Raw genomic sequence first — 19907 nt, forward strand, 5'->3', positions numbered from 1 at the left:
GTTGAGAGGATCACTGAATTTTAAGGTCTGTGAGTATATGGATGATTTGTTTGTTGGGTCTTGATAATCAGCTCTGTTGGTTATTCTTAGTGCTCTCTTTTGTAATATGAAAACTGGTTTAATAGTTTTATACGTACGTCCCCAGACCCCCAAAGGTTCAGTACAGTACATGTAGTGAATATTAGTGATGATGTGTTTAGTTTCATTTGATATTGCAGTAGATTGTATACGGCCATTGTGATAGCTCTATCCTGGGTTGAGTGTCATAGACCTGACAGTGAGGTTTTAATGCTTCAGACTCATCATGGGCATTAATAAGCACTCTAAATGTCATGTCTCAGTGCAGGGTGGATATTGTTTTGGAAATAGTCCAGAGGACAGACAGACTGCAGCACTCCAACATCAGTAATGTCTTTATAGGACTTCAAGGGAATGAGTTGGCAGAAGAGCTGGTCCACAAAGCTGGTGAAGTTCCTCAGGTCACTATGAGCCACATCTACTAAAGGTTTGTGTGTCCAAAAAAAACAACGTACAAACTGATTTACTAACAGTGGACGCTAAGGGTTGTGTCTTTCAATGGTCTAATATAGCATGTCAGCATCCAGTTAGCATCCAGTTACAGTATTGGGTGTTTACACACAATTATATGTGTACTGGGTGGAGAAAATGTGATCACACAAAGTGATTTATCAAACCTGAAAGTAATGTTGCTCATAGAAACTGTGTCTATATTTAACACGTCTCAAAAGGACGTGCAGACGGTTTGTCCTTTGTATAGCTGTGCACATACTGTAGCTGCTGTTATTGTAGAGGAGGAATTCAAACATCTTACACGTTCTTTTTTTGTTCAGTAAATATCCAAACGGATCAGATGTGTCCACTAAATGATCTGGTCTACAGTGACTGTTCTGTAGTGTGGACCTCTTTTACTTGGCAGTCCGTCTCTGCGTCCTGTCTTATTTTCAGATGTTTTTAGCTCCGTAATGTGTTTATTTGCCTCTTTAGTTGAAACCTTTTATGTAACGCCACCAAATATTATTCTGCACTTGCACTCTCAACGGTGAACACCTACGGCCGTTTGCACCCGCTGTCATTTATCAATCAGTCTGAGCAAATCACCCACCAACCGTACTTCCAGCCCACATGCAAAATTCGAGATAAATTAGTACACAACTTAGTACACGCAATGTGGGATCTTGGTAGATCCGGCCCTATGAGTGTAAGTATTAGTGAGACTGGAATCCAAAGCAGAGTCAAACTATAGTCTAAGGAAGAATGGAAATACATGTGGGATAGTGAGAGGATTATTTTAATGACAGGTTTATTTTATAGGATTCAAATTATCCAGATCCGCACTCCATTTCAGTAGGTGGCAGTAATGCACCTGAAAGTTGTTTACCATCCACCATTTAAAATGATAAGGAGAAGAATCCAGCTCTGTCCCTCTTTTACCCTTTCCCTCTCAGCAGCTGAACCGCTCCATAATCTGACTGTGTTGTCCACTCCAGGTCTGAATGTTTTACCACCACAGTCCTGACAAGTAGAGCTGAGAACACAGTTTAGTTTTCTGGTTTCATCCTGTTTTTAGTCAGTCAGGGAAGGAGCTCTGGATTTTATTTGGTGTCTGTGATGGTTCAGTTAGTAATAACGTTTGTTAGTTGTTTGTCCATACTCACTGTGAAGATGAACTTGGGAAATAAGGATTGTTTCTAACGTCACTGTCCATGTTGTGTTGGTGTGTCAGGGCCAGATGCAGAGCCAGGGATACTGCATCATCTGTAGATCTGTAGGAACCATACTCAAACTGGAAGAGGTCCAGAGTCATTCAAGAACACTGCTGGAGACTTCTATGGCTCTGGTAGGATGGTGGAGGTCTTGAAGCACTTGGGTTCAACTGCTTGACTCAGTGAGGTGTTGAAGATGTCATTGAAGGCCTCTTCAGGTCTCTCCCAGGAATGTGGTCTGGTCCAGCAGCCTTGTGGGGACTGATCCAGGAGAGGGTCTTCATCACATCAGCTGAAGAAAGACAGAACACCTTGTTGCTGTCACATAGTGGATGGATGTGACAGTGGGAGTCCTTTTCTGTTCTGCTCTTTGACAGTGTTGCTCCTCCCTCCACCTGTTCCTCCTCTCATATCACTGGATGTTATGAAGACCAAAACCACAGCTGGATAGATTTTAGAGCTTTAAGCCCCAACACATAAACCTCTGTTATTCTGGAGGCTTTCTGCTGCTTTTTAGCAGCAACATCATCCAGTAAAAAAGGAATCTAATGGACTGTGATCCATGTCGTCACTTCATTCTACAGATTCTAAATCAGCCTCTTTTACTGTTTGACTGTTTTGAATGCTGTGGATTTTATTGGCTGGAAATATCAATTATTTGAAGAGCTGAGATTATTTCTCTGTCTTCAACATTCATTTATTTCTATGTTCTTAGTGTCCATGGTGTTTAGTGTGTAAACCTTCAGTTGATTTGTCATTGATGTGGATTTGCTGCTCATGTGAATCCTCCCACAGTGTTTCATTAGCAGCTGTAACCACAGTGACTCTGATAAAACAGGAATTAGCAGAATCCATCTGATATGAAGCTGTGGTTTGAATACCACTTCCCTCCTCTTTGAAGAGTAGTCACATATCTGGGTTCAGGTTTTTGTACAGCCTCTTCTACACTTTGTATCACTGTGTTTCTAGAGCACAGTAGTAGAGAGCTGTGTCTGCCAGGGTTAGGTCTGTTATGGTCAGTTCAGTTGATGTATCTGTTGTTTTTGATGTATAGCGATTATCTGGAATGTAATTAACACTGCTGGATTTAGCTCCTTTCTTGAGAATAAACTGAGGAGCCTGAAGGTCAGAATGATGTCTGTACCAGTAAAGTACAGGATGAGTATCACTTGTCCCATAGTTGCATCTGAGTGTGACAGATTGTCCTTCTGTTCCACTGACTTCATCTCGTTCAGGAGAGATTGTGTCTCCAGCTGTTAGTCCTGGAAAAAGTAGAGAACATGAAGCCATTAGACTAACATTGTCCATGGGGCTGAGAGGAGAAGACAGTGGAAAATGTCTCCTGTACAGTGTTACTCTGTGGACATTCACAACAAAATCAACTGTACAACTCTGTCAGTTCAGTGTAGAAGATGATGAAAAGATGACTTTCATTGTATCAGAGCAAAGAAACAAGAAGAGTTGTGAAGTGCAGTCTGTATATCTGGTTAATGCAGCAGCTTCAACAAAACTTGAATCCCTGTTCTTCAACTCACCTATAATGTGAGATAGAAGCAAAAAGAGGTAAAGCAACATGTCTTTGGAGTTATTAAAGCCAGACAAACAGCACATCAACAATGTTCTTCCACCAGAGTAGAATGAGGAAGAAATAATGTCATTGGATGAGCTGATGATGTTAAGTGGGCGGGGCCAGTTACAGCTTGACTTCAACTCAACCAATCAAATTCTTCTCTGCTTCAACAGCAGCTCTGTCTCAGATGTCAACTGCTTCATTTCTCTGTTGTCTTTGTCCTCAGTCCAATGAGTCAGAAATCAGTGGTTGAACAGAGTGTGGCTCCCTCTAGTGGATGTTGTGGAGTATTGTGTTGTCTTTGCTCCAAAGGTTTTTGTTCAGAGTTGTGGTGTTTCCTGTCACTGTGGGCCTCAGAGCACAGTAGTACACAGCAGAGTCTGTCACTGCAGCAGAGGAGATGTTCATAGTGATTTGCTTTTGCTCCACTTTAATCTTCAGTTGAGGGTCTTGAAAAGTTCCTACTTCTCCTGAAGCAGAGTGAGAGATCAGGAACTCTGGAGGTTTTCCTGGATATTGTCGATACCAGAAGAAATCATCACCAGTTCTCAGTTCAGGGTAGTTGTAGGACAGAGTAACAGTGGTTCCTTCTAAACTGGACTCTTCAGTCTTGACCGCAGTGAGTTGTTCATGGCTGACACCTAAAGGAAGAGATAACTCTGTTATATCACGTTAGAAATGTTTAAATCCATCATTTCCATCCATTCAACAATTTAATTCAACATCATTTTCCTGTAGAGCGTAGCATACCTGTGAGAATGAAAAGAAGCAGAGAAAACATCCAATAGTCCAACGACAGCATGTTGAATAAAGGAAATGTTTCTGGTTTGTGTTTTGAACTCAGTTGAATCTGGAAGTTTCTCTCTCTTCTATAGTTCAGTAACAGCTCAGCTCCTCCCTGAATCTCTCTGTCTCCTCTTTGAGGATGTTGATGTTCTATCACCTCTACAATGAATCGAGAGCAGACTGTATTCTAACCAACTATAGAAGTTGAATAGAGTGTGGCTCCCTCTAGTGGATGTTGTGGAGTATTGTGTTGTCTTTGCTCCAAAGGTTTTTGTTCAGAGTTTTGGTGTTTCCTGTCACTGTGGGCCTCATAGCACAGTAGTACACAGCAGAGTCTGTCACTGCAGCAGAGGAGATCTCCAGATCCAGATGTTTTTCTCCAGACAGTTTAGTGGAGAACCTTGAGGCTGATTCCAGAGACTCTGATGGTCTTGATGTGTTAAGTCCTGAGATGTACAGGAGGAACTCTGGAGGTTTTTGTGGATATTGTTGATACCAGAAGAAATCATCACCAGCAGATATAGTGTTGGAGTATCTGTAGGACAGAGTAACAGTGGTTCCTTCTAAACTGGACTCTTCAGTCTTGTCTGCAGTGAGTTGTTGACAGCTGACTCCTAAAGGAAAGATAAATGTTGTTAAAGACGATATCAAACTCTGAGCTCCTGTTCCAGTGATTTGTAGCAAACAGATCCTTTAAAGGCATTTCTTCTTCCTGCTGTAACCTACCTTTTAGTGTGATCACAAACAAAGGAAACATGAGCCAGTGATGCAGTGACAGCATCTTCCACACAGTCTCTGTTATGTACGGTTTAGATATTGGATGGATGTGACAGTGGGAGTCCTTTTCTGTTCTGCTCTTTGACAGTGTTGCTCCTCCCTCCACCTGTTCCTCCTCTCATATCACTGGATGTTATGAAGACCAAAACCACAGCTGGATAGATTTTAGAGCTTTAAGCCCCAACACATAAACCTCTGTTATTCTGGAGGCTTTCTACTGCTTTTTAGCAGCAACATCATCCAGTAAATAAGGAATCTAATGGACTATGATCCATGTCATCACGTTGTTCTACAGATTCTAAATCAGCCTCTTGAACTGTTTGACTGCAGCCTTCACCTTTTCACATCTAGATGTGAAACCTGTGTGTGACCCCCATTGGTCCCTGTATGGCCAAGACCTCTGAGGTCATTGAGCCAATAAAAGGGAGAGAGGCCCCTCTCTTACTCTCTTACCCCCCTCTTACTCTTACTCTGGTCTTTTGCCCCTCACAGGGAGCGGCTGCTGCAGCTCTCCAACTTCCATAGGGCTGCATAAAGCAGAGGCCTCAACTGGACTGGACCTTGGTAGCGACGTAAGTGCCTACCAAAGAATTTAAGGACGGAACCAACTGTCACGACACAAAGTCTGCTAGTTGAGTTAACAAGCGACGGAGCCACACAACAACAAAAAACAACCATTCGACTCTCTAAGGAGAACCAAGGACCCTCTTCAAAGGAACTAGAACTACACAGCCAGGACAGCTGCAGTTCATTCAACAAGGACAACAACCATTGGACTCTGCAACCCCACCACAGCAGGACCGGCAAATCAGGACACTAACCACCATCTTTTCTTCTTGGACATGACTTGGTAACATAACTGGGCCTAGTTAGTTTACCTGGTACATACCTTGACTAAGCATGGAAGACTCCAACCATGCCAGCATATGTAGTGACTGAAATCAATGAAATACTGAGCTTGTTGTTGTCGTCTATCGTCTCTAATCATTTAACCTACAACTTTAATTTGTGACCTGGTGGTGAACAAAGGACACACCTTTGTTCCTCTCCCCCCACATCACATGTGGTTGACCTTAGAGGCCGTCTTGGAGCCAAATTGGTTGTAACCCTCTGTCTTAGGCCAAAGCAACCACCCTCCATCTTGTTTCACAACACACACACACGCACACACGCACACACGTGTACATAGTGTATGTAGATCACCTTAGTTTAATGTTTTATTTCATTTTCTAGATGTGTCCGATAAAGTTTCTTTGAAGCTTTGCTCGTGTATTAATGTATAAGAGTGAACATGCCAACCTCTACGCTGTAGAACTCTTAAATCCTTCAGGTTTGCTACTATTAATAGGGTACCATTGTTTGTGATTATTAAGTTAATGATTAAGCAGGGTTCCGTGTTAATAGTTAGCATACCCACCTTTATGAGACTGATTCTTGGTAAATTGGCTGTCTGGTGCCCTGAGGTGGATTTAATGTTAATTAAATCCTATTAATATGTTTATAGTAATTATTAATATTTCCATATTAATATTTTACTAATTTGATAGCCAATAACCCACCTGAGTGCACGGTAAATAGCGCCCTCTATGTCAAAAAGAGCTGGACATTTATAGTGCATAACCTGGATCGGCACCGTCTTCAGGAGGCAGTGTTCAATCCCCAACATAAATGGTGCTTCTGTGAGAGGCATCATACTAGAATATATTTGCACCACAGTTGTGCCAGAGCACAACATGATGCTGGAAAACTACTTGATGTATTTGTTACTTGTAGGATGGATGAGTCCGGAAATGGTTGTAGTCTGATCACATCCACACCTCCACCTTGTTCTTTGTATCACCAGTAAAACACTGATAGGAAACACATTGGGTCTGAGCCTGGTTTCAGAACAATCACATGGAACAACACTATTCTAGATAGAATGGAATGGTCTTTAGAGCTCAGAGACTGGTTTTACTGCTGCATGGCTCCCTCTAGTGGATGTTGTGGAGTGTTGCGTTGTCTTTGCTCCAAAACAGAATGGGTCCTAAGGCTGATCCTTGAGGTACACCTTCTGTGACGTCAGGAAAGCTGGAGCTAACTCCATCCCTGGATGTGTCCTGAAAGACTGCGCCGATCAACTGGCTGGGGTCTTTACCAGGATCTTCAACCAGTCCCTAGCCCTGTCTACAGTCCCATCCTGCCTGAAATCTTCCACCATAGTCCCCATACCCAAGAAACCACACATTTCTTGCCTCAACGATTACCGGCCAGTGGCACTAACCCCTGTGGTGACGAAGTGTTTTGAAAAACTGGTCCGGGGTCACATCACAGCACTTCTCCCTCCTGGCTCTGACCCCCATCAGTTTGCCTACAGAGCTAACAGATCCACAGAAGACGCCGTGATCACAGCCCTCCATGCTGCTCTGTCACATCTGGAGCAGCAGGGGAGCTATGTGCGGATGCTCTTTGTGGACTACAGCTCTGCTTTTAATACTATTCTCCCTCACAGACTGGTGGACAAATTGGGGGACCTGGGTCTCCCTCACTCCACCTGCATGTGGATTCTGAGCTTCCTGACCAACCGACAGCAGAGAGTTAGGGTGGGAAAACATACATCCACTGCCCTCAGCCTTAGTACTGGCTCTTCACAGGGCTGTGTGCTGAGTCCCCTGCTCTATTGTCTGTACACATACGACTGCACCTCTGCCCACCACAGCAACACCATCATCAAGTTTGCTGATGACACCACAGTGGTGGGGCTCATCTCAGGAGGCGACGAGTCCGCCTACAGAGATGAGGTGGAGCGGCTGTCAGTGTGGTGCAGGGAGAACAATCTGCTCCTCAACAACTCAAAGACAAAAGAACTCATAATAGACTACAGGAGGAAAAAAACGGACATTACATCACTAACCATCGGGGGAAAATGTGTGGAGAGGGTAGCTGACTTCCGTTTCCTGGGGGTCCACATTGAACAGGGCCTCACATGGAACGCAAACACCTTTGAGCTGATAAAAAAGGCCCAGCAAAGACTGTACTTCCTGAGGGTTCTCAGGAAGAACAATATCAAGGAGAAACTGCTGGTGTCCTTTTACAAGTGCTCCATAGAGAGCATACTGACTTACTGCATCTGTGTATGGTACAACAGCAGCACTGTGGCTCAAAGGAAAGCTCTCCAAAGGGTCGTGAATACAGCCCAAAAAATCATTGGCTGCCCTCTCCCCTCACTGGAAGACTTGCACAGCGACCGCTGTTTCAAAAAAGCACAACACATCACAAAGGACACTTCTCACCCCGGACACTCTCTGTTTGCACTGCTGCCTTCAGGCAGACGATACAGAGCAATAAGAACAAGAACTAACCGTCTCAGAGACAGTTTTTACCCAACAGCAATAACAAAACTCAATGCAATCAAAACAACCCTCAATCAATATGAATGATGTGATGTGTGAGAATGTGGCTATTCTTATTTATTAGTTTTGTTTGTTTATTTATTTATTTATTTATTTATTTATTTTATTTTATTTATTTTTTTTGCACTGGCTGATGGCACTTTTAATTTCGTTGTACTCGTGACAATGACAATAAAGATCTATCTATCTACCTGAACACATTCATTCTACGTGTCAAGTAATCTGCAAAACAAGCAGTGGCTTGTTCAGAGATTCCAATCTTACGGAGAGTTTGTAACAGGAGACTGTGGTCCACAGTGTCAAACGCCTCGGACGGATCAATGAACAGAGCAGCACAAAACTTTTTGGAATCCAGTGCCTCAGACACATCATTAAAACCTTTTAGGGCGGCAGTGGCAGTACTGTGCTGCTTCCTAAATCCTGATCGAAGGGGGTTTAAATGTTGTTTGAATCTAAAAGTTCCTTCAGTTGATCCCAGACCAGTTTTTTTAAATACTTTTGCCAGAATGTATAACTTTGAAATGGGCCTGTAATTATTCAGAAATGCAGGTTCACTTCCTTTTAGCAACGGGAGGATGAACACAGATTTCAACCCATCAGGAAGTTTGTTTGTGCTGAGGCTTCGGTTAAAAACACAAGTTAGAGGCTCAGAAATTAAGTGAGGAGTGAGTTTTAGAAAAAAGATTGGATCCAAATCATCGGGCCCAGATAATCTTTTGGAGTTCAACTGCTTTAAGGCACTAAAAACTTCAGAGGTAGACACAGATACAAAATAAAAAGAACCATCATTGTGGGACTGCTAACAACTGCAGGTTTGTTATGCACAGCTGACTCTTTGAAATTACTATTCAGTGAATCAAGCAAGTGTCCTGCTGTGACAAAATGTTCATTGAAAAAGGTCAGTATGGCCCATTTATCAGTCAAATTTATAGAGTCTCTGGCCAAAAACATTAGCAGTTCACTAGAAGACACAGCACCAAAACTAGATCTCACAACGTTCCAGAACTTATTGGGGTCGTTATTTATAGGTGGTTTCAGTTAACCACCGAGTCCAGTCCTCTGTGGTTGAGCAGGAGGTTATTGGCTGAGCATCATGATGTCAGATCTCTAATCTCCTCTCTGTAGGACGTCTCATCACCTCCCGTGATGAAGCCAATGATGGAGTCATCAGTAAACATAGTGATTGTATTGGAGCTGTGTGGAGCAGACTGGATGCTTCCCTCTGTCTATTCAGGACTGTTGCTTTACTTTTGATTGGTCTGTCTCCAGCCAATGAGCTGCAGAGTCTCTATAAAACAGGAAGTTGTTTGCTGAGCTCTTCCCTGGGAGGAGGAGACCAGTCAGACCAGAGATGGCAGAGGGAAATGACAGAAGAGGAAGTGAGATGGGAGTGGATGAATTTGAAGTAGAGAGCAGTGTGAATGAGGGATGGAGTTTGGCTGGTGAACAACGATTCACTAGGAATAAACAGAAGAAATGAGCAAAGGAGGCAGCCAGGAAACATGATTGTGATGCATTGATTTCATTCAGTGAGGACGAGCAGAATTCAAGACTGACACAGAGAGATGAACACAAAGTTATTAATAAACTGACTCAGCAAGTTCAGTGAGTGGAATCCAGTGAAGGTGATGAAGATGACATATAATATAATAGGAGAGGTCACGGATGTGAAAGTGATACAGAATGAGTCATTGTTGATATTCTGTAGAGATGGGGCACAACAAGGGAAAACAATACGACTAAACCAGACTGATGGGAAAGAAGTGATGTGCTCCATACCTGAGGATAAGAGAACAACCAGGGGAGGAATTTCAGGAATCCCAACAAATGTGATGCTGATGAGATTAAAGATAATGTGAAAGGTGCAACAGTGCTGGATGTGAAGTGATTGTCAGTGGAATGGAGAAACGTTTGACAGCTTGTCTGTAATGATTGAATCTGAAGAGCCAGTGCTATAATAAAATATATACTGGGTACATGAGTTATGAAGTTAGACCATCCATCCCTCAACTGACATGGTGTAAATGCCAGATGTATGGACATATGGCAGCAGTTTGTAGAGGAAAACAAAGATGTGGAAGATGTGTGGGGGATCATGAGGATGGAAAGTGTGAAAGTGGAGCTAAACTGAAGTGCTGCTGTTGTGGAGGAGAGCATGCTTCCACCTATAGAGGATATGAAGCAGGCAAGAAGGCTGCAGAACAACAGAAAATCAGAGCCTCCCAGGGAGGATCATGCACAGAAGTGCTGAAAAAAGTGGGAACAACTCAGCAAGGTTCCAAAAAATGAGAGCAGAGAGCAGCAATAGATCATGTGGAGGATGTAGAGAAATAAAGGAAGATGCTCTGATAGTGAGTAAGAATGACTTTGTCTTGTTTATGGTGGACGTGATCAACTGTTCAGCTCAAACAAGCAGCAGAACAGAAAAGATTAAAGAGAAACATGTTGATACTAAAGCGTTGAGCTGGGAAACCATCAAGGAAGTGTTAGCTGAAGAAACTCCTAACTGTCAAGTATGGGCTGGTGGCTCCTCATGATCCTAACCATCCTACAGTGGAATGACAGGAGTCTCATCACTGATGGACAAGAGATCAAGAAATCTGAGTCAGAATCAGAGAGACATGGTAAAAGCCACAGTGGGACTTTAGAATAAATGATTGTGTTGCTATGAGAAATGAGGGGGAGGAGTGGCAACATTTGTAAAGAGGGGGGTAAATTATAAGTTGGAAGAAGTAAGTGAGGAGCAGGAATCAATTGTAATGAAGGTATGGACAGGGAGGAGCATTGTGACAATAGTTAATCATTATAACCCCGGGAACAGACTAAGCACGGATGATCTAAATGGGGCAAGAGGACGGATACAAGGCAAAGTAGTATGATGTGGAGACTTAATGCTCATAGCACACTGTGGGGAAGTAGAATACACATACTAATAAATACATAAAGGGTTCTATTCTAAATGTGTTGGTGAGAGAAGATGATTTAGATGAACAAGAGTTGGTCTGCATTAATGATGGCAGGGCTACAAGATATAACAGCTCTCTGAATATAGAAAGTGTTATTGACTGAGCTCTTACATCTTGTGAAATGGCAGGAGAGAGCACGTGGAATGTGTTCAATCAGTCAGCACTAGGGAGTGATCACTATCCAACAGAGATTACGTTTGGAGTTGACCCAAGTCACGATACTTCTGGGTCATCAGTGAAACCAGATGTGGAGGAAGAAATGGGAAATATAGAGGGATTTAATGAGAAGGTGGTCGAGGCTCTAATGTAGGTAGCTGGAAAACCAAGACCAAAAACTTAGTGACAGAATCTAAGTGAGAGTGAGCCTTGGTGGAAGGAGGGTGGTAGCAAAGACATAAAGAAAGAAACAGAGCCTTCAGACAGATGAAAAACATCACACACTAGATCCATTAATACAGAATAAAAAAGCACAAGCAATAGTCTGAAAAATCAGACTGACAAAGGACACACACTGGAGGCAACACTGCAGTAAGATAGGGAGAGAGACACAGTTAAAAGACATATGAGGAACCATGAGGAACATGAATGCAGTAAAAAGGAATGATGTAATACCAGTGCTACATGGAGGAAGTGGAACTGCAGCTGGTGTCGATAGATCAGAGGTTCTGGAAAAAGCTTCTGTTAAGATTCATAGTTCTGAAAACTTCTCTCCAAAAGCTAAGAGTGTAGGGAAAAGACAGATGAATAAGAAACAGGAGACCATCATTAGAGGAGTTTCTACATACATCATTTAATGTGTCTGAGTTAAAGGAAGCAATAGCTAATGCAAACAGACATCACCAGGGAAGGACGGAGTATGTTACAGTATGGTAGCACACATGAGTCATGGAGCACTGGGGGGTGTTAAAACTGGTCAATAGAATATGGGATACAGGCAAAATACCAGCAACATGGAAGGAATCAGTAATAACTCCAAACCAAAACCAGGGAAAGACCCATCACATCCATCAAGTTACATCACAGCTGGAAAACTATGGAGAGAATGGGAATAGAAAGATGAATTTATTATTGAGAAAGTAAGAATGTCTGTGAAGGTTCTCAGTCATCCAGGTCATGGTAATCCAAAAAAAGGCGTTGAATAAGGTCAGCTGGACTTGTAGAATTTCTTGAAGACGTTTCGCCACTCATCCGAGTAGCTTCTTCAGTTCTGATAAACTAGTGGGAAATTGAGGTTTAAATAGGAAAAACTCTGTGGGTAACACACACCAGAAACTTGCTTGACCAGAAACTGGGGTCACTAATTACCATAATGGCTGATACTTACCTGTCCTTGAATGGGGGGAAACTGTGTGCCTAGGCTAACTTACCCTATGAATAGAGCTCTAACGAGGCTATTGTCCATGGGAACCTGAAGGCTCAATGTGTGAATGTTGTTGAAACTTCTTGGGGACAGAAGTCAAAACTGAATTATAAATAGTTGGTAAATTAAATCTCATTCCACCTCCTCTGTTTAGAGAAGGTTTCTCCACTTTGACATAGATGGCTTCCTTAACTCCTCTCTCAAACCATCTGTCCTCTCTGGCCAGGACTTTGACGTTGTTATCCTCAAAGGAGTGTCCTTTGTCCTTCAGGTGCAGGTGGACTGCTGAGTCATTTCCTGATGAGCTGGCTCTCCTGTGTTGGGCCATGTGCTTGTGTATGGGTTGTTTGGTTTCCCCAATGTACAGGTCTGTACATTCCTCGCTACACTGAACCGCGTACACTACATTGCTCTGTTTCTGTCTAGGTGTTTTGTCCTTGGGGTGGACCAGTTTCTGTCTTAGTGTGTTTCCAGGTTTGAAATAAACTGGGATGCGGTGTTTACCAAAAATTCTCCTTAGTTTCTCTGATACCCCAGCTATGTAAGGGATGGTGATGTTCTTCCTTCTGTTTTGTTCCTCTTCCCTGTCCTTCCTGGGATATCTTTTTGAGCCTTTGACAAAGGCCCAGTTGGGATACCCGCATGTCTTGAGGGTTTGTTTAATGTGTGTTCCCTCCTTGTCCTTGCCATCCTGTCTAGTGGGGACAGTCTGTGCTCGGTGCTGGTGGGTTCTGATGACTCCCAGTTTGTGTTCCAGGGGGTGGTGTGAGTCAAATAACAGGTGTTGATCTGTGTGTGTGGGTTTCCTATATACTTCTATGTTGAGGCTTCGATCTTCTTCAACACGTACCAAACAGTCCAAAAAGGCCAGACAGGCCCCGCTGATGTCCTCCCTGGTGAACTTGATGTTGCTGTCCACTGTGTTGATGTGTTTAGTGAAAGATTCCACCTCCTTTGTCTTGATTTTAACCCAGGTGTCGTCCACATATCTGTACCAGTGGGTGGGAGTGGAACCTGCAAAGGTGTCCAGAGCTCTGGTCTCTACTTCCTCCATGTAGAGATTGGCCACGATCGGTGACACTGGGGACCCCATCGCACAGCCGTGTTTTTGCCTGTAGAAACCAAAGTAAGAATCTTGTTTCTAATTATCAAAGTGGATTCTGTAACGGAAGATAGTGGATGATGTGTTGTGTTTAGAATCAGAGATACAGAAAGCTCAGGAAATACAGAAATGGTTCTTGCTGACTTTTCTGATGGAGAGAAAACTCATGATATGCTATGGAAGGAGGCTGGATAAGTTAGGTATGAAAGGGAAGATGTATTACTGGGTGCTGAGCTTCATGTTTGATCAGAAAATAGAGGGAAGGGTCGGTATAGAATATTCAAGAACATATTGGTAGAGAATGGGACACCACAGGGGAGTGTATGCAGCCCAATGTTGTTTAATACCATGATTAATGACATTTTAGAGCAAACGGAACCCAGTGTAGGGAAGTCATTATATGCTGATGATGGAGCCTTATAGGTTAGGGGGCGCTATAGTAAATATCTTCAGCAGAAGGTTGAACAATGGGCAGAGAGTTGGGGGTAAATCACAGACACTATGTTTGTCCAGACGCCATAAGGAAGTAACATTGAAGTTGTATATGGTGAAAACATTGAGCAGGTCAGTGGTGGTAGATTTCTGGGATGTGGACGGATGAAAAGCTGACGAGGGGACAACAAATTAATAAAGTTAAAGACAAATGTTATAAAGCTAAGAACCTCTTAAGGTGTCTGTCAGGAAAAGACTGGAGAGGATCAAGAGCATCACTGCTAAATATATATCAGGCTATAATGAGAGCATCATTAGCATTTAGCTGCTTGTCCCCTTGTGTGTGTTACTTCTCTGAGGAGAACTTATATTTAGAGACGTTTTGGACATAGTTGTCAGGATCACTTCATCTGATATGAATATTATTGTTGAAATTGTTCTCTTGTGATTCTTTTCCTTTGGACTCCCACTGACTGATTTATCTTGTATTTCAGAAGCTGAGAGTCTAAAGTGGTGGTTGCTAGGCCTCTGTGGTGGTGGAGTCTCCTTCACTGTGAACCCCCCTGTTTACTTGTTCACGTCTGTGTGTGTTTTGTTGACTTGATGTGCGTTAGGGGTGACCCTTCCCTGAGATGCCTCCTCTTGCTAGCCCTCCTCTCCACCAGTAAACCTCAGCTCTGAACCAACGTTTATGGATGGAAGTTTATTTCTGAGCTGAGATAAAATCCTTGAATTTAAACCATCATGTAGCTGGTTTCTTCCTGATGTGGATTTGCTGCTCATGTGAATCCTCCCACAGTGTTTCATTAGCAGCTGTAACCACAGTGACTCTGATAAAACAGGAATTAGCAGAATCCATCTGATATGAAGCTGTGGTTTGAATACCACTTCCCTCCTCTTTGAAGAGTAGTCACATATCTGGGTTCAGGTTTTTGTACAGCCTCTTCTACACTTTGTATCACTGTGTTTCTAGAGCACAGTAGTACAGAGCTGTGTCTGCCAGGGTTAGGTCTGTTATGGTCAGTACAGTTGATGTATCTGTTGTTTTTGATGTATAGCGATTATCAGGAATGTGTTCATACTGACTATTATCTTTAGCTCCTTTCCAGAGAATAAACTGAGGAGCCTGAAGGTCAGAATGATATCTGTACCAGAAAAGAAGAATATTTGTTTCATCTGTCTGATATTTGCATGAGATTGTGACAGATTGTCCTTCTGTTCCACTGACTTCATCTCGTTCAGGAGAGAATTGTGTCTCCAGCTGTTAGTCCTGGAAAAAGTAGAGAACATGAAGCCATTAGACTAACATTGTCCATGAGGCTGAGAGGAGAAGACAGTGGAAAATGTCTCCTGTACAGTGTTACTCTGTGGACATTCACAACAAAATCAACTGTACAACTCTGTCAGTTCAATGTAGAAGATGATGAAAAGATGATTTTCATTGTATCAGAGCAAAGAAACAAAAAGAGTTGTGAAGTGCAGTCTGTATATCTGGTTAATGCAGCAGCTTCAACAAAACTTGAATCCCTGTTCTTCAACTCACCTATAATGTGAGATAGAAGCAAAAAGAGGTAAAGCAACATGTCTTTGGAGTTATTAAAGCCAGACAGACAGCACATCAACAATGTTCTTCCACCAGAGTAGAATGAGGACATCAACAATGTTCTTCCACCAGAGTAGAATGAGGAAGAAATAATGTCATTGGATGAGCTGATGATGTTAAGTGGGCGGGGCCAGTTACAGCTTGACTTCAACTCAACCAATCAAATTCTTCTCTGCTTCAACAGCAGCTCTGTCTCAGATGTCAACTGCTTCATTTCTCTGTTGTCTTTGTCCTCAGTCCAATGAGTCAGAAATCAGTGGTTGAACAGAGTGTGGCTCCCTCTAGTGGATGTTGTGGAGTATTGTGTTGTCTTTGCTCCAAAGGTTTTTGTTCAGAGTTTTGGTGTTTCCTGTCACTGTAAGCCTCAGAGCACAGTAGTACACAGCAGAGTCAGACACATGAAGCTTCTGGATCTTCAGAGGAACCACAGTCCGGTTGATTTTAGCATCAAATCTGTCTTTAGGGAAATCTGGAGCATTGTCATCTCCTTCAAACTTATCACGTTTCAGCATGTACTTTGGAAAACTATTTTCTTTTTGTTTGTACCAGAACAAATTGTCATTTCCTGCAGTTGCCTCAAAAGTACAGTTGAGTGTGAGAGTGTCTCCTTCAGTAGCAATGACATCTCCTGGTGTCTGGGTCACTTTGTCTTCTCCTTTACACTCTGGGGAAGAACAGAAAATGCAGAGGAAGAGACGAATCAATAAAGATGATTGATTCAAGGACAACAATCAGCAGCTTTAAATGTGTTCAAGTGTGTGAAGAGGAAACATGTTGAGCTTTCTATCTTACCAAAGAAAAGAGCAGCAAGAATAATCCACAGCCAATGTTCCATCTGTACAACAAGGTTTAAATCAACAGGAGAAACTAGCTGATGTTCAACATTCAGTCTGACAATTGTTCTCTTCACAGCAGCAGTTGTTATTGACACAATGGTTGAACCCAGTGCACAAGTAGTGCACCGCCTACTTGATGATGTCGCCCTCTAGTGGAGATAAAAAGGCTTCCAGCAGCTTGTCAGTGTGTCAGCTGGTGTTTTTGTTCCCACTCTGGGTTTCCTGTCACTGTGGCCTCAGATCCCAGTCGTACAGATCAGAGTCTGTCACTGCAGCAGATGAGATCTCTACATCAATTTGTCTTTGATCATAACCTCATCACAGTTCCTGCTGAGTTCTTTACCAGAGTTAGGTTCAATGTCATGTATATTTCTCATAGCTGAGAAGGACAGGGACCCTGCAGAGTTATATTTGTCCAGGTTCACCTTGAAAATAGATCCTATGATTATACTGAAGCTTTTAGTTTCACTGATTGGAAATCTGTCCAACAAACAACCAAAAGTGAAATAGACTTCATGAGAAATAATCACTCTACTTATAATTCCACCACCTTCCGTCCATTTGAGTTCACCCCCTTTTGTTCCTAGACCATGGAACCACTGAGTCCAGTCCTCTGTGGTTGAGCGGGAGGTTATTGTCTGAGCATCATGATGTCAGATCTCTGATCTCCTCTCTGTAGGACGTCTCATCACCTCCCATGATGAAGCCAATGATGGAGTCATCAGTAAACTTAGTGACTGGCTTCATTCATAGTAAATGTACTTCCTTAGCTTCTAATTTGAACAAGTCCCATCATCACAGGCGCCTGGAGTTGGAACAGAAACTAGCCCAAGTTGAACAAACAATGCTCTCCTTCTTTAAGAATTTGAAATTACCAAAACTATCACTTTCTGAGATTTCCCGTTTAGAGGCTCCCATTACACTTGTTGAATTGGAATGAGCGTTGAGTAAAATGGATAAAGGTAAATCTCCTGGTTTTGACGTGATCCCTCCAGAGTTTTTGTTGTACTTTTGGCCCAATCTTGGCCCTTTAATTCTAAACATGATTAAATATTCTGTCGGCACAGGTTCCTTTTCTAGGGAGCTGAACTTGGCCGCTATCACTCTGCTTCTATTTGCAAAGGTACTAGCTCTACGACTGAAACCTCTTATGGGACAACTCGTTCATCCAGATCAGACTGGATTTATTAAATCCCGTCTGTCATCAGACAATGTCCGTAGACTTCTGCATATCATTGACGCCACTGCTGACCTCTGTGCTCCATGTGCCGTTCTCTCCCTTGATGCAGAGAAAGCTTCTGACCGCCTTGAGTGGCATTTTTTATGGTCGGTTTTGCGGCACATGAAGATCAGAGATCACTGTATTGGCATGGTACAAACTTTATATTCTTCTCCAGTGGCAATGGTGATGACTGGTAGTTTATGCTCTCCTCCCTTTTCTGTTTTCCGCAGCTCTAGACAAGGGTGTATTCTTTCTCTGTTAATATTTGCTCTATCTCTAAAACCCTTGGCCCAGGCTGTACATCAGTCTTCCCACATTCCCATTTCTGTCCGTAATACGGATCATTTCATATCTCTTTATGCATATGATATTTTACTTTTTCTGGTTGACGCCGTACATTCTGTTCCACATATTCTGTCTATTTTAATGATTTTAGTGAAATATCTGGATACAAAATATTAATATATTTGGGCATCTCCATTTTCCTTTCATTGCAAGCTGGGCCGCCATGCCAAATACTTTCCAGGTACGTATTTCAGTTATTAAGATGAATATTCTGCCTCGGGTTCATTTTTGTAGTGGTATGCTCCCTTTACCCCCTCCAATAGGTTACTGGGATAAATTGCACAAATTAGGTACATACTATATCTGGAAAGGTAAGCGTCCTCGCATTAAAATGTCTATCCTGCAAAAATCTAAATTCTCTGGTGGACTAGGTCTTCCTAACTTTAAATTCTATTCATGGTCTTTCAGTCTTCATGTTTTAAATATTTGGCTTAACCCAGACACTGAAGTGGCCTGGCGTCCTCTGGAGGAGTAGCTGGTGCGCCCTCATAGACTCCAGGATTCATTCCAATATTCCCCTTAAAATTTGTAGATCCAAATATAGCCCAATTATTTCTTATCTAATCATGATTTGGAGATCAGTAGAAAACCATGCAACTATCCATATGAAATATCATCTACATCTCCCTTTCATTAATAATTTTGCACTCTGATATAATTTCTAACAACATATTGAGGAACTTTCTAGACCTGGAAACAGTTTATAATATCCCTAGTACATCCTTCTTTTTTTATTTACAACTCGGCAGTGCTCTGTGAGCCTATGGGATCTCTTGGGGAGACGAGTTCAAGATCCATCCAATTCACAAAATCTGTTCCAATCAATCTGCCAAGGGTTTGGTCTCCAACCAGTATGCCTTTATGTGCAAAGAAGCAGCAGAATCTCCTCCACTTATTAAAACCAATTGGAGTCACGACCTGTCTGTTTCTTCTTCAGCAGTAGATTGGAACATGGTGTGGTCCAATGTTCTTTCATCATCTAGAAATCCATGATACATTCTAACTTTTTCCACAGACTCTACTGCACTCCTCGGAAATTATTTCAGATGAAACACGCTCCAAATCCAGACTATCAACTCTGCTCCCTGAGAACCATAGGCACATGGTAAGAACCATGGTATGGAATTGTCCCCCAGTACTATCCTTTTGGAAAATTGTTGCAAGAAGACTGTCTGCTCTGCTGAACGTTTCAATCCCATGTTCTCCAGTCACTTTGTTGTCGAATGATTTTCCTGGTTTGAACTTGTCCGTTAGACAACGCCAGAGCCTTCTGCTTGGAATCACGGCAGCAAAAAAATCATTGCCCAGAGATGGAAAGCACCACACATTCTGTCCGATGACCAATGGGCATGTTCAGTAGTAGACTATACAGAGATTATATGTTTAGATGTCTTATATATTGAATTTACATTGGGTGTTTTTGTTGTTTATTAGTGGTTTTTCCATTGTTTCTTTTTTCATCTTGCTTGTTTGTATGTTTATTTGTCTGTTTTCACTGTCATTATTTCCATTATATCTTTGTTATTTGTTGTTCTACTGGATCAATATGGGAAAGAAAATTAATGAAATATTTGATCACAAAAGAAAAATACTTAGTGATTGTATTGGAGCTGTGTGGAGCAGACTGGATGCCTCCCTCTGTCTATTCAGGACTGTTGCTGTACTTTTGATTGGTCTGTCTCCAGCCAATGAGCTGCAGAGTCTCTATAAAACAGGAAGTTGTTTGCTGAGCTCTTCCCTGACTCTGAGCTCATTCATCTCTTGTTCCAGGTTGTCTGACCTCCATGATTGT

General features: G+C 42.3%; 2 gene segments (V, D, J or C); both read right to left on the reverse strand.

Annotated features, from left to right (window-relative positions):
* Positions 1-3573: 3573 nt before the first annotated feature.
* Positions 3574-4143, reverse strand: LOC125010278 (the record flags this gene model as incomplete). The annotated part of the segment is given in 2 exon segments: positions 3574-3935; positions 4045-4143. Coding segments are annotated over 2 exon segments (414 nt in total), but the record flags the coding sequence as incomplete, so codon positions are not given.
* A 243-nt stretch (positions 4144-4386) lies between these two features.
* On the reverse strand, positions 4387-5112 carry LOC125010279 (the record flags this gene model as incomplete). The annotated part of the segment is given in 2 exon segments: positions 4387-4694; positions 4807-5112. Coding segments are annotated over 2 exon segments (363 nt in total), but the record flags the coding sequence as incomplete, so codon positions are not given.
* Positions 5113-19907: the final 14795 nt, after the last annotated feature.

This window comes from Mugil cephalus, chromosome 7, assembly GCF_022458985.1.
Source record: "Mugil cephalus isolate CIBA_MC_2020 chromosome 7, CIBA_Mcephalus_1.1, whole genome shotgun sequence".
NCBI classification, from domain to species: Eukaryota; Metazoa; Chordata; class Actinopteri; order Mugiliformes; family Mugilidae; genus Mugil; species Mugil cephalus.